The following is a 16,144-nucleotide window of genomic DNA, read 5'->3' as shown; positions in this document are numbered from 1 at the left end:
TTACAGATCAAAAGTAGGGCAGTCTCAGGATGCAGCTTTAATTAGAGCCGTTCTTCACAGGTTAAAGTTAGCTTACTGGCCTTTACCTCACTCTTCAGCTCAAACAGGCCTTTATCAGAGGCTCTAAATAAATAAATAACCACCACCTTATAAAGTGCACACCAACACAAACTGGGACACCCTGAAGGAGAGTGACATTTACACATGCATCTGATAGAACTATCCAGGGAGCTATAAATGCACTCGGGTCTGTTTTTCTTTTTAAAGAGTTAAGATAAGGCCTGTAAAGATGAAGATGTACACCAGTGAACAAAGTGGAGCTAAGTGGGAATGTCAGGCTATGGTTTACTTTTGCTCCAGTACACAGACACATTCAAGAATACAACAACAAGGGAACTGATTCATTCATTCATTCATCTCAAATCGTGCTCTCCTGCTGGTATTGACTGCATAGAGGTTTCTCACGTGACATCATGCGCTCATTGCTCGAGAGCTGTCTGTGACACTGAAAATCTATTCCCTGACCAGTTGTTCAGCGGCTGTTGGCTGCAACTATCGAAATTGCTTGCAAAGAGGGTGCTGCACTAAAAACCTCCTTGTGATTGTTTTGGATGTTAGCTGCTCGCTGCGGTCACCTGTAGCCCACGGGAATGGCGCCACTCGGTAACTACTAGCTAAGCAGTAGTAAAACTTGAAAGTGTGACTCAAACCGGTTGGGAAAAAACATATTTGCTCTCACAGCAGAGATGGTTGCAGACTGATCTCTGGGCCTAAATGACCCACTTGACGCTGCAGTGTCACATGTCCAAAATCGGGGACAATTTAGCACGTGGTTAGCAGTCATGTGACTGCAAAACCTCAGCAAGAGTTGAAGACTACCTAATCAAAGTTGTCATTGTTCATATAAAATACAGAATGATCTATCTTAGAGTAATCTGTAATTAGTGTCTGTAACTAGATTGCAATCAGCTAAACAGGCAGAGCTGTATTAGGTTTGCCTGGTTGGTGCTGGTTCCCCCTTTTAGATGTCTTTCTAATTTTACTCTTTTTATACATGCATTAAACAGCTGTACTTGTGGCTAACAGTTATGGCTTTTGTTGAAGGGAAAAATAAATCTAAATAAATAAAAATCCACAGGGCTTAAACCAGACAGGGTGCCTGACTTATTAATATACCAGCAGAAACTGCCTCCACCCCTTGGCTATGCCTAGAAACTCTGCTCATACAACTTAAAAGCAAAAACTAGTAACAAACCCAGCTCTCACCAAAGTCACACAGGAAACTGTTCATTTATTAACATAGCCACAACCAGCTACAACAATAAAATGCTGACATCTTGCAATGCTTTTATAGATTTTGACCAGGAATGCAAACTAAAATAAAACATCGTGTATTTATGATTTTAGCTTATAATACATTTTATCTGTAAGTTACATTTGTGGTCATCTGGTCACTGAGTAATTTAATGGGAGTTTAAATACTAACAGCTATTCACAGACTGTATAGAGGCTAAAACACATAAGCAGCCTCAGGATGCAACAGATGAGTAGTAACTTCCTCTCAGACCCTCACGTGCTCACAGGAAGTACGACAACCACCTGATACTCCTTAGCCAGGACTCACTTCATGTTTATATGGAAATTACATTATATTTAAAATTGCTTTTGATAAAAACAGTGGCATTAAAATGTGCCAGAAGAACATGGAAAACGTTTCTCCAGAGGGACGCTGCAGAATGCCAATGAAACGAATTATTTTTAAACTGCAATGTCACATTATCTTAGTAAGGACTCATAAATAACTCAAATTAACAAATATTAGGGACATGTGTTTATGTACCTGAAAGGGGAAAAAAAACTGACCATAGCAGATTTTTAAAATCACTAATTACTCGTATTGTCTTGAAAATCCTGGATGTGTTGGGCTTTTTTTTTTTTTTTTTTGCATACTGTATTTGTGCACGTTTCAGTCAATCGCTGCACCCATTTCCCATTTTTCTAGCAAAACAAAAAAAGAAACGAGGTGTGGCTCAAGACTTTGCACAGTACTGTAGTGCTACATCATAAAGCTATAACTTGGTGTTGTGCTCAAGTATGTTTTCACACTGAAATCTTCCCTGAAGCTGTCTTCAAAGCTACATTCCAGTCATCACGCCTACGCTGCGGCACACTGCGGACCAACACATGAGGGACTGGTGTTACATTATTGCCCAACACAAATATAGGAGGAGGTGGGGTTTGTGCTCCCAGACATGAATCAGTCGATGGGGAGACAGTGGAGGCGCAGACGGCCGCTGGGGAACCTTTCTAGAGGACAGGCAGAAAGAAAAAGAGTTGTTTCTCTCTCTGAGACGCCTGCAGACTCAAACAGCCACAGACAGCCATAAATCTGCCTACACGTGTACACACCATCACCAGCCTATTGCTCCTGCCACACTGGCAAACGCATGCTACCAACAAAACACAACCTCCCACACAAAACTAGTGTTACACACCTTTTACTTTCTACTGAAGGAACGGTTCAGCAAACTGGAAATGTTAAATAGGATCAATGCCACTCTCAAGGCTTTATGGGACAACTGAAGCGTGCACAAGCACCTGGTTAGCGCAGCTTAGCATAAAGACTCAAATCTGGTCTACTGGGGTTACAAGGAAAACACGTTCCTGGATATTTTTTTCTTTTTAAAGTAGCTTTACTTTGTCAACATTCAGATTGGCATCATGTAAATCTGTGGAAAAAAAAAAATACAGTAATTGCATACATAGATGGACAGCATGACAGCCCCCACAAAATGTCTCAATTGTCCCCTGCAAACATGTCCCTGTGTAGTCCTTCAAAATCCCAAATGCACATTGCTGGACATGGAGGACGCTGTGCATCGGTCAAACCTGACAAGTGGACCAGAATAGGCTCCCACTGCTGAGCCATAATTTCAGCATTAATCACCGCCACAGCAGGTAGCTACGCATCTTTATTTAGCATTGTGTTTGTTGTGGCTAATATCAATATAAAAACTAATAATTAATATTAGCAGAAATAAAACATGATAGAAATAGTGGGCTTATCTGGCCTTTCTGTGTGGAGGCTGCATGTTCTCCCCGTGTTCTCTCCGGGTACTCCGGCTTCCTCCCAAAAACCAAAGACATGCGGTTAATCTTGACTTCAGGTGGGGAGCAAGCAGCTCCTCCTGCTTCCTCACCAGCAGACGATGATGTTTAATGTAATGTAAAAAAGCGGTTGTGGTTGCACTGCTTAATGTCAGGTTATTTAATGTAATCCCTGTTCTCTGATAACACAGCAAGGTGGGGTTTTTTTTCCCCCCAATACAGCCACACTGGATCTTCTTACTGACAAGCATTTAGAAGCTACAAGCTCGTCCTTTCCTAAAAGTTCAAACCATCCTTCATACTGCCCCCCCCCCCCCCCCCCCCCCCCCCGAGTTACAAAACACACAGCATTTAACAGCAATACTCCTCAATCCTCACCCTCCTATCTCCCCTCTCCCCCCTGCATCCACATACACTCTGCCGTTACTCAGCGTCTGCTGCAGTCTGACAGCCCTGTGACTCTGTGGCTCCGTCGCATTAAACATCATCAGCTGAGCAGACGGTCGTCGCTGCGGTAACCAGCTGCTGGCAGTCGACGTCCGGGCTCTCTGGCCGGCTGCCAGCAGCCGAGCGGTTTGTCTGTGTCTGCAAGTTGTCGATGTGTTTTTAGACCAGATAAAAGTCCTGTGTCAGCAAGAGGCCCAGAGACACCCAACAAGGCCCCTCAAGGTCCCTGCAGGGGCCAAAGCACTTCAATTTAGAGCATGACAGGTTGATAATATCAGCTCTCAGCAGCTTATCCCACACACAAAGAAAATCCAAAAAAAAAAAGAGGAAGAAACGTCCATTCTGGAAGACACTGGGGAGTGAGTCAAAGTGAACACTGCTTTCCCACTTTGAACAATTCTCACACCATCTTGGATGAAGGCAGCATGTTCAACCTGCAGCTGCTCTAGGCTTTACAGCATGATAGTGACTGGATGTCTGGCTACAGCTTTACTATTTTAGCGCTCAGGCAGCTGTTTTTGCAGAAAACACTCGCTGCGTGCTACCTGCATAACATCCAAAACAGTAACCAGACACAAAAACTAAAGTTGAACACAAAAGAGCATTTAACATGAAGAGTGAGGCATTTCCATCGGGAGCTGGTGGAAACCAAAAACAGAGCTAAAGCAGAGCAGACAGGCTTTGCCTGCATCAATGCATTTTTAATCTAAAAATGATGTTTTATAACATCTCTAACCCAAAGTTAGCTGGGATAACTGCAGACCCCCCTCCCACAGCCCTACACTGGACACCCAGTTAAGAAAATACAGTGATGGACATTTTAGACTAAACAAAAGCAGCTTCTGTGCAGAAATAATCCTCATCTATACCGACAAGCCTGAAAACAATCACATGACCATTCAAGTACACTGGGCGTGCACGTGCTGGTGTAAATAGGAAGCTGAGGGATGGTTGCTTAGATGCAGTCACATGATGGGGTGTGACAAAAATCACACAGGGACACTTAGTGACTGCCAAGACCCAACACTGGTGTCTCCACACACTGCTCGTTGGACTGTCTTTAAGGGGTTGACCGTGTTCTCGTAAAATTTCCTGATATTTCAGGGTTTTAACACTTTAAATAAACATTGTATAAATTGTTTTTGCACCGATGAGTTGTGCTGAGTGCTTCTGGGTTTAACAAAGAAACACTATTATAGTGAATCCACAGCAGCATTTCCGAGCGGAGGCCTTTGAATCTCTTTACCCTGTTTGTTCAAAGTAAATCTCCTCTGAAAATGGAAAGACTTTAATTACTCGGGTGAAGTCAAAGACACCAACACGTTGTAACGGAGCTGCTTTCAGAGCAGAGTTCTGCACTTGGCATGAAATGAGCCGAGACTGAATGAAATGTATGGATGCCCATGCAATAAGCCTGAATGTCTCCTCCTTCGTTTCTTGGCGTTGCCTAAGCTGCATTTGTACGATCACACAAAAATGCAACTTCAGATCACGTGCTGAAAAACTCCAGCTTAAGAAGCTTAGAAATGAAGGAAAACAAACAGTCTGCAAAGTTTAAAGCATCAAAGGAAAAAAAAAAAAGAAAAATAAAATCAAACTTGAAAATGAGAGCAGTTATGAAAATGTAGCATTTTAAGAAAAACACAAGGTCATTTTGAATTTGACAGCATGAATAGTTCTCAAAAAACCTGGGACAGGGTCATGTTAATTACTGTGTAGCATCCCTTTGTCAATTAACAACAGTTCATAAACATCTGGGAACTGAGGAGAGCAGCTGCCGGACTTCCGGGAGGGAATGTTGTCCCATTCTTGTGTGATATAGGAGCTGCTCAAACGCTCCGGGTCTTCTGTGTTGCATTTTTTTTGTTTCATGATGCTCCAAATGTTTTCAATTGTGAAAGGAGTGGACTGCAGGCCAGTTGAGCACCTGGACTCTTTTACTACAGAGTCATGCAGTTTAGCACTGTCCTGAGAAATGCTTCTGGATGGGAGCATATGTTGCCCTAAATCCTGCATATTACCTTTCAGCACTCATGGTGCCTTTTCAGATAGCTGCTAATTCTATCGGCACTGAAGCGCCTCCACACCAGCAGAGATGCAGGCTGTCGAACTGAGGGCCGATCTCAAGCTGTGTGGTCACTCTCCTGTTTAGTCCAGAGGACACAGCGCCCATGTTTTCAAAAAAGATTTTAAAATATTCACTTCGTCTTCCACTTTGCCTCAGTCCATTTTAAATTGGCTTTGGCCCAGAGAAGACAGCAGCACTTCTTCATCACATTTACATGTGGCTGCTTATTTGCATGACAGAGCTTTAACCTGCGTTGGTGGGCGGCACGGCACATTTCTGAAAGTCTTCCTGAGCCTGTGCAGTGATTTGCTTGAGAGAATCATGTCTGTTATTAAAGCAGTGCCACAGGCAGCCAATATCCAGTCCACCTCATAAACTGATTCTCTGAATCTCATGATGATATTACGTACTGTAGATGATGAGACATTCAAAGTCTTTGCAATTTTACTTTGAGGAACTAATTTTACTTTAGCTGCAGTTTCTTGCAGACTGAACCTCTGCCCATCTCTACCTTACTGAGAAACTCTGCCTCTCTAAGATGCTCTTTTTAGATCTAATCATGCTACTGACATGTTGCCAATTAACCTAATGAGCTGCAAAATGCTGCTCCAGCTGTTCCTTTATAGTATCATTTGCTTTTACAGCCTTTTGTTGCCCCTGTGTCAACTTTGACATATGTTGCTGCCACCAAATTAAAAATGAGCTAATATTTTTCATGAAATGTCTCGGTTTAAACATTTCATAAGTTTTCTCTATTCTACTGTGAGTAAAATATGGGTTTATGAGACCTGCAAAGCATCAGATTCTATTTTTATTTACACTTCCCACAGCAAACAACTATGTTTTGTTTGTTTTGTAAGCTGCCTTTGAGTTTTTAGGAATGTGGCGCCATCTGGTGGACACTCACCTCTTTGCAGCGTCTGAGCTCGGGATGCCTTCCCCATCCCTGAGAAGTGTGCATCTCCGAAGGATGGATGCCTGGCTCCATCTGAAGGACAAAGACGACGTATAGAAATAAATAAAAAGATTTTTTAGCAAAACGCACAAGAAGTGTGTTAAAATGTTGCTTTCTTCACTTTTTTCCTTTGAATCCTCTTGTAGGAACAAGAGGTTTAGCAGTCATTTCTGAAATTAGCAAGCTAACAATTTCATTTCTTATCATCATTATCACCTTCTTTATAAATGTCTACAAAGTCCCACTAAGTCTACTCAGATATCTCATTAAATAACGTGGAAAAAAACAAAGAAAAAACAAAGCAGAAATCTTTCATATTTCAGAGCCACACGTAAAGAAAGAAACCCGCAATAATCCATACACAAAACAGCTTTTCTAGTCTATTTTTACTAGCTGCTGCAGCTCTAAACAAAAGTAATTTCCTCTCTACAGTTTCATTTCTTTCCACTTATCTAAGAGATGGATAAATTTACCATTTTGAAACCTCTACTTCACACTTTTGTCACCAGTTTTATTTTTTGAAACAAGAGGTCCCGATCTGACTGAAAAACCAAGGACTTTGCTGATTTATGCTCCAATATCACAGCACATACTCTCCTTTACACACTGCTCACAAAAAACAAAATAAAAAAAAATTAAAGGAGCATTTTAATCAGAGTTCAGCATCAAGTTAGTGCAAGTTCTGGGATATCGATCTGTTAAGTAGCAGAGGGGGTTGTTAATCAGTTTCAGCTGCTTTGGTGTTCATAAAATTAACAGGCGCACTAGAGGGGCAACAATGAGACAACCGCCAAACCAGGAATGGTTTTACAGGTGGAGGCCACTCACATTTTTCCCCTCCTCGTCTTTTTTGACCTTTTTTCACTAGACTTGGCTACGGTCAGTGTCACTGCTGGTAACATGAGGTGATACCGGGACCGTACAGAGGTCACACAGGTAGTCCAACTCCTCCAGGATGCACATCAATATGTGCAATTGCCAGAAGGTTTGCTGTGACTCCCAGAAGAGTCTCAAGCGCATGGAGGAGATTCCAGGAGACGGGTAGTCACTCTAAGAGAGCTGGACAGGGCCGTAGAAGGTCCTTAACCCATCAGCAGGACTAGTATCTGCTCCTTTGTGCAAGGAGGAACAGGATGAGCACTGCTAGAGCTACAAAATGACCTCCAGCAGGTCACTGGTGTGAAAGTCTCTGACCAAACAATCAGAAACAGACCATACCCTTTTGTTTTCTATGTTATACTATTGTCCCTTTTTATTTTTGATGAGGACACACACACACACACACACACACACACACACACATACATGATTACATCATGTGAAGTGAGTGATGTTACCTGAGCTTTGTGTAAACATACGTGATTTAATCATGTGAGCGAGTGAAATAAAACAGCTGCAAAGGAGGCCGTCCTTCGGAGATCTTTTCCTCTTTGTTCCGAGAGAGCTTAGAAGACGGTCCCCCTTGCGCACGTAAAATTAAGAGTTGTGTGCTTTGTTCCATGTTGTATAAAATGATCTGAACCTATCAGGGCCCTGTACTCACTGCCCAGCACCGTGGAGCCTGACTGGTATTTGTCATAGAGTACCAGAATAGGCAGGTCCACCACTGGTGCCCTGTGCTTTTCACAGATGAGAGCAGGTTCACTCTGAGCACCTTTGACAGAGGTGAAAGGGTCATGAACAATGATGTGTAACATCGTTCAGCATTAGGTATCAGGATGAAATCCTTGGAGCCACTGTCAGACCCTATGTTGGTACAGTGGGCCCTCGGTTTGGCTTCATGTGGCTTCATCCAGGCAGTTCCTGAAGGATGAAGGGATTGATACCACTGACTGGCCCCCACACTCACCTGATCTAAATCCAGTAGAACACCTCTCCATCCAACGCTGCCAGGTTGCACCTCAGACTGTTCAGGAGCTCAGTGATGCCTTGATCCAGATCTGGGAGGAGATCTCCCAGGATACCATCTGTCATCTTAGAAGCATGCACTGATGATGTCAGGCATGCATACAAGCACATGTTGGCCATACTGAGTACCATTTTGAGTTGCTGTAATGAAATTTCAGTAAAATTATCTAGCCTGCTGCATCATTTTTCACTTTGATTTTTGGGACGTCTTTGAATTCAGTCCTCCGCAGGCTGATAATTTTCATTTCCATCAAATAGTCTGAGATCCTTCCATTCCTAACACATTACCCAGTCCATTTTTTTCACCCATTTAGATCTGATGTGTTTTCAAATTGTTCCATCAATTGTATATATATATATATATATATATATATATATATATACACACACACACACATATATAGTTAAGGCAGGAGTGTCAGTCATATATCCCTGGGGACCTGAACAAACATCCTGACCGTATGTGTGCTGTTGGCGCCATCACGAGAATTTTTGATACAGCTATCTAGCAAATAATTTTGCACAAAGGGAGAAGCACGTGTAATTTCATTATATGTGATGTATAATGACAACAAAGCTGTTCTGATTCTGACACCTGATGCTTCAAAACAAAGTGATTAGCCATCAAAAAACACTTAGACTTAGCTTTAGCTCAATCTTGAAAATCTATTGTTAAAAACATGTTAGAAAACTTGATCTTCTAGGCTGCCCAGATTCTGACTCATGTAAAGGTGACAACACCAGTGGACAATTACATCATGGTAAATAGACTGGTTAAAATAGACAGATAAATAGATACAGATAAATAGACAGATGTTAATAAGACTTTAACCCTTGTTTACTAAACTGTATGTCCTAATTATAAATAAGAATTGTGTTTGTCCATACAGATCTGTTTTTTAATCCCTGCAGTCACTGAACCAGTGTGAACCCTGTGTATTAAAAGGAAAAAGCTAATTAGGACTAGCATTAATTTTACAGTAACTTGATGTTCATTAACAGCTTATCTCACATTTCTATTTACTTAAAATTAACTTTAGATTCACTTCTACTGTATCTGTGAGCTGGTAGGGGCTCAGATTGATTTTGTTAGAGTCCATCTGAAACATTACAGGTTGATCATACCTTTGTCACCTTGCACTGAAATTCATTTTGCATTTTTTAGGCACTTCTGATTAACAGGTTAACTGACTGAACATTGATTGAAGCTTTTACATCATTTTATCTAATTTTAGATTGTCTGTGCAGAATCTAGTAAATAAAGGCAAGTCTTTGGACACCTTTTTTTTTTTTTTTCACATTTAGCTTATATGTGTACTTTTAAGCAGTTGGTTTATGTTCTCCAAAACAGGTCCTGATGGATCTTGATGGCAGAGTGGATGCTCATCAGAAACCGTTCATTTCCTCTCTGGGTGAAATGGATTCTGTCCAGCACAAATATCTTGTTCTCATAATACTTCAGTTGAGGAAGTTCAATGATGCCTTTCTTATGCTTGAGTTGGCAAACTTCCTGTTGCTGTCCATCCACCATGGACTTCTGTACTTCCATGCTCGGTGCTCGTTGATGCAGGAAAATGCGATCATCATTGCGGTGAAGTCTGCACGCAGCTGCATCAGTTGGTTCGTCATTACAGACGAAAGGTTCTGGGTGGATGTGAGGCCCAAATCATTGCTCCCGGCATGGATGGCCAAAATGTCGAGGAGACTCTGCATAAAAACGAGGTAGGACGCCATCCCAGCGCATCCCGCCTTTCCCAAACCACTCAGCTTTGGCGTTAAGTCCAAAGTTCTCTCCAAACTCCTGGCGTGCTGCCCACTCTCCTCATTTGATGTAGCTTGATCCAATGATCCAAACTTTAGCTACTCTCTGGTTTTGCTTCCTCTGCTTCTTTCTTTGGGTGGTTTTTGAGGTTCTGGCATTACTCCACAGTTTCAGCTGCATCACAGCTGAAGAGGTGGCCTCAGTTTCACTGCTGAGTCATCGGTACTTGTTTTTTTTTCCCTGGGGCACCGCATCTTCGGGAAGGTTTTGCCACTTGTTGAAATTTGGTCATGGCACCTTTTTACTGCAGGTCTCCTTTCTTCATAGAGCGTCTTCTTTGCGCTTCTGGGGGGGAAGCTTCTCTTCTGACTTAGTTCTACACTAACCTCGAATCTCTTTCTCTTGCAGGGACAAGTGGATTCTTGGCTAGTGGACACTGGCTCCTCAGTGGGATCTTTGTTAAGATTTAAAGCTTTCACATTTATCATGCGGGCCTCCATTTCCTCTAATTCATCATCTTGTTGATGAGTTCAGGGATGTTTCTTTTAGGTTTTTGTCAAAAGAAGACGTATCGAAATAGTAAGAGAAGTCCTTTGATCATCACTTTATGGAACTCTCTGCATGAGGCTGCAGATTGATGAGGTAATAATGTAACAAATATTCTGCAGAAATAAGTTTGCTTTGTTTTGGGTTTTTTGGTAAAACCCAAATTTATTGATCACTTCAAACTGTAGTGCCACGACTGAAAGTTACAATTCCAGGGCTTTTCCTGATTATTTGCACAGTACAAAGAAATTCAGCAAAAAAAGAAATATATTCAACCAGTATTTAGATATTGGTGATTCTAAATTGCCCATAGGTGTGAATGTGAGTGTGAATGGTGGTCCGTCTCTCTGTGTTAGCCATTCTTTTTGCCAAACATTCAGGATATGTATAAAAAGATTAAAGTCACCGCAGAGAAATGATCCAGGAAACATGAGCTGTCAATCAGCAAAGAAAATAATCTGCAATTCAAATGATAGTTGATTTAAATCATTTACAAAGGAGCTCTATGGTTTCTGACTTTTTGCAGCTTTCTTTCATATTGAACTGGACTGTAAGCTGGAGAAAAGATATTTTGGTGGTGCAATCTTGAGCTCTTTAAGGAAGCTTGTTTCTGCCACTGAAAAAAACTGTTTTACCATCCATAACTCAAAATCTCTAGAAATTAACTTGAAATTTTGAGTTAGCTCTGCCAATCAGGAAGCTCACTGAAGGAAGTCATTTCCTTGTTACCTGGAAGCAGATGAACGCAAACGTGTGCGCACTCAAAATCGGGTAGTATCACTGAGCCACCAAATGTGTATAGTGAATGTGAACAAACTGTTGTCAGGTTTTTGAGCTTTGAATGCCTTCTAGCAAATAATAACTGCATTAAACTTAAGGAATCAATGTATTCACATCAAACTGCTGGACAGCTGATGGCTTCTGCCTCCTGCTTCTGAGTAACAAGGAAATGACTTCCTTCAACGAGCTTCCCGATTGGCAGAGCTAACTTGAAAAACACACACACACACACACACACACAGAGAACCTAATGTCATTATTTTCAGGCAAACTATCCAGTCAGTGAGTCCACTCATCTATGAGTCTGACTTACTGGATCTGCACCATTACTATTCCAGTATACACCTCCAGTATACCAAACAGACCAAGTCTGCACATCATTTAAACAATATTTCAGCCAACACATAAACATGCTGCATCTCTCATTTCTAGCAGCAAAGCAACTGTACATGCCGACCTCAACCGTATGACCAAATGACTCATAGAAACACAACATAGCAATGATGACAAGCAACCAATGTCCCGTCTTTCTCACCTTCTGCAGAGACAAACTGTCCAACAGCCAGCGACCCGCCACCTCCCGTCTCCACAAACTCCACTTCGGACACGATGATATTGTCCTCCAGCACAGAGCCGCAGCCCATGCATACCGCATCGCCGCGTGCCTGATCGATGTCGATGTCTGTACTGCCGCAGTTCTTGCACACCTTAGAACTCATGGTGCCGTTCCTCAAGTCTCAAAGCCTGATGGGAAAAGATAAGGGGCACTAAATACAGGACAAGCTTAAATATGTCAAAGGCTCCTTACACAGGAGGAGGAAAGGAGTCATCTTTCATCTCTGTAGTAAGTATGTGCTTCTTTGTGGTCCACTGACATCTTTTTTTTTTTTTTTTTTAGCTTTGATTATGCGTGCGATCAGGTTGCCTTTATTTGTAGTCAGTTTGCAACATATTAGGATCATTTCAGGTCTCATATTTGAACTGACATCTCATTATCAATCAAGTCCAGGGGTGAAAGTAGTTTTAAATAATAAAACTTTACTGTTACCTACCTGCATAATGCAGAAATTAGAAGCACTTGACAATGTGGAATATATTTTTTTTCAGTTGTTAAGGAACTGGGATGTTTGCACACACTGTACACTTAATGACCACCTCCACGCATTTTGCTCTGTCCACCAATACAAAACTTATGGAAAGAAATAATCACCAAACTTTCTCAAACCTCAATCCCCTTGGCAACCACTGTGTTTTGGAGGTAAATGCGCTCTCGTGTAGCCTAAATGAAATCTCCGGTCATAAGCAGTGTTTTTGAGCTGTGCTGTGTTGTTGAAATTGAGCAGAATAACATGAAACACAATTAGTTAATCTCTCGTTGCTTTTAATTGGGATATTTTGTATCACAGGCACACATTAACCTATTAACTGGAAAAACTGTGTGACGCCCTCTGGTTATTATTGGCTCTGGAAAAGCCATGCCGTAGCCTGTTAACTGGCCACCCTGTCCACAGGACATATGTAGTGCATTTTGTATGGCAGGCTAGACCCTGCCACTCTGATTGGCACCTCATTCGGCCAATCATATTAAGAAATGGGTTTTCCAGAGCCAATAATAACCAGAGGGCATCACATAGCTTTTTCAGTTGATTTTGGTAGGCCCGTTACATGACTGCCTGAATGAGCTGTCAATCAAAATGGGAGGATCTAGCCTGCGATATAAAAAGCACTACATAAACCTATCGGTGAACATTTTAAAGGCTGGCTGTTGACAAAAGCCTCAAGCTCCGAGGGGAGAGAAGCTAGAGAATTGAGGCTCCAGCATAGGACAAACAGTTCAGAAACAATTTGAAATGAGAAAAAAAAAGTTATTTATTAACTGATTAAGTTGTGTTTTAGACTGCTTATTGCTAGTGGATCTATTCTGCCCCAAAGTGCAGCCGTAACTGGTTCTGAACGATGGCTTTACAGCAGACAGCCACTCCCCCTCTTCCAGGTAATGCGTACTGGTACGCAGTACCGGACTGTACCGGCTTACTTTCACCCCTGATCAGGTCACGGGGACCACATGATAAGCATTGCTTACTGTAGTGTAAGAGGGACCTAGAATATTGTCTTGTCTTGTCAGGCACTTCGTAAACTGTCTGTATTTAGACACTTCCAGGCTGAGGTTTCCTCTGTTACAATCACCAAGTATTGTAACAGAGGAGTGCAGCTTTGTCCGCTCCACATTTACTTGATGGCCTGTGAACGCTGAGCCTCCTGCATGTTGGCTTGCAGTGGAATGGTCACCCTGACCAGCAGTGTTGGGTGTAATGTGTTCCAAAGGAATGCATTACTGTAATCACATTACATTTTTCAGTAACACAGTAACATAACACATTACTGTACTAAATTCAGTAATTACATTACAGTTACAATTATGTTAATACTGGTGTTTTTCAGTTATCTGCACGCTGGGCAGGCAGAAAGGGAAAATAAAAACAAATGTGTTTTTTCTTCAGTATTTTCAGCTGACTTGAGTTTCTGTGCAGGAGGAAGAAAACGGTGGAGAAGTCTACAGCTTTTCATGAGTAGGGACATGGACATTGCTTTGATTTCTATTGCACAAAAGGACAAAAGGGCAATGGTAAACTGAAAACTGCCTCCAGTGGGTTTCAGGGCATTTCACAGAGTAACATGCAAGTAGTGTAACGAGTTACTTTCTCCAGTGAGTAATTGCATTACTGGAACACAAGCCAACAATTGCATTCCTGTCCTGGTGCAGCATTAAAGTGATATTAACAATCAATGATTGTGGTCTAATAATATAATGTATATCATTACACATAAAGCACATTTTACTTTAGGTACTTTAAGTATGTTTTGATCCTAAAACCTATTAAACTGTTTTCAATTATCTATGATCAAATATTCGGATGTTCCCTGTTCTTGGGGATGCCACCTCTTTTTAAAAATTCCCGGGGCCCCTACCTGTTCAGTAACCCATGCTGCATGACGTCAGCAGAGGCGCAACATAACACAGGTGGTCTCTACCCTGCGGGCCCCCTGGGAGGATAGCGCTCACTAGAGGCGATTGCTTGTAAAGAAGGACTCTACTCCGCTGCAGTGGTACTTCTACTCGGTTTATATGGTAGTGCTTCTCCCGCTGGCAGTCCCCCGTGTTGGTTTCATCCCATGAATGAGAAGCAGCCTCCTGCAGTGACTGAACAACTTCCCCGCGGCTCTCCTCCTTTTAGCCGGCCAGCTACGTGGCACTGGTCAGCAGCCGCCGGCTAAGCCAGCGATTTCTAACTTTGCTTGCCTAAAAGCGAGCCCTATTCAAGGTAGAAGCTGACTATCGACTTCCTGAACTGTGTCCCCTCTTTGTGTTCTTTTGATTGGATTAACCGATAGTGCTGGTAGCAGCACCCTGTTCACATGGGGCTGTTTACACCAGGGACTGAGAAGCTAGCACTGCGCTACTACCCGGCAAACTGACTTCAACACACATTTGTGCTAACACCGACACGAAGTCACGCGTATCCGAAATAAAAGAGCCATACAGAAGGCTACACACAGAGAAAGAGAGAAATGAGAGAAATGCTGGCAGTGTTCATACCTTCAGTCTGGTCAAGTCAGCAGCAGCATGCAGCCACGCCGGGACTAGTCAGCCTCCACGGCGCAGGCGTTTTCGACACACACGCTGATTTGAAAGTGCTTCTCATTGACCGTGAGGCTTATCTCTTTGTAACTGTAGTCTCTGTGGAGCAAACAGCAGCGTGACAAGTCGCAGATGTTAGAGAAAAGCTGTAACACCAGAGAAATCCTTAACACAACACACCCAACGTGAAAACATGTGCGTTTGATGCTGGGGGAACACGGACGAGACCAACTCTGGACTGAGGGGTGTCGCTGTATTAAGATCATACTTGATTTAAATAATGCTTGCACAGAGGGTCAATGTTTAGAAACTTTACGTAGTAATATGATGTAAATTGTGATGCTGTGTGATGTGAGATTATCATTGCCAAAGTGATATTTCATAGAAAGAGTTTACACCAAAGACCGGAACCCCGAGGCTGCTCGTGTCATGGCCCTTCTTCTGTCGCCGCTTTTTAAATGGACAGGAAATATAATAAAATAAAAGTATCCCATATCCTTTACGTTTTTTCCTTTCGTGTGTTCTTGTTTTCATATTAAACTTTGCTTTTGCCCTTTGGGTGTACATATATTTGTTTAAAAGTACATAAAATCTCACAATTTTTAACGAAGTCAAATATAGCAGCAGCCGAATTAGGTGCGTTTCTGACTCATTGAGAGGTTTAAAATGCGTGTTGTTGGTGCAGCGACCAGCTGGACAGTGCAATGATTTCCACTACAGAATCTTATCTGTTGTTAATGCAGCCTGGAGTAATTCTTACATTCAAATATGTTTGAAAATGCAGTTTGCAATCACCTCAAATTTCAACCCTCATTTCTTGACATGCTCTAGTCTACAATTACTTTATTGTTAAGTGAGTTTTGCCAGGACTGTATCAAGCTTTTAAGAGCATTATTTTCTTTTTCTCATTTTTTAAAGTATTTATGATTC

The 16,144-nt window shown here is 42.0% G+C and overlaps 1 protein-coding gene across 1 annotated transcript in view; it reads right to left on the bottom strand.

Moving 5' to 3' along the window:
- The window catches only part of LOC115801393 (transcription factor IIIB 90 kDa subunit-like), a 123,913-nt gene extending 108,284 nt beyond the window's left edge, over positions 1-15,629 (bottom strand). The window contains 4 exon segments of the mRNA XM_030759184.1: positions 6,531-6,611; positions 12,110-12,318; positions 15,173-15,313; positions 15,613-15,629. Coding sequence (XP_030615044.1) covers positions 6,531-6,611; positions 12,110-12,293 — 265 coding nt within the window. The 5' untranslated portion in view covers positions 12,294-12,318; positions 15,173-15,313; positions 15,613-15,629.
- Positions 15,630-16,144: the final 515 nt, after the last annotated feature.

This window comes from Archocentrus centrarchus, chromosome 22 (assembly GCF_007364275.1).
Source record: "Archocentrus centrarchus isolate MPI-CPG fArcCen1 chromosome 22, fArcCen1, whole genome shotgun sequence".
In the NCBI taxonomy this organism is placed as follows: Eukaryota; Metazoa; Chordata; class Actinopteri; order Cichliformes; family Cichlidae; genus Archocentrus; species Archocentrus centrarchus.
Note: the sequence above shows the minus strand (reverse complement) of the source record. Positions and strands in the feature narration are given on the sequence as shown.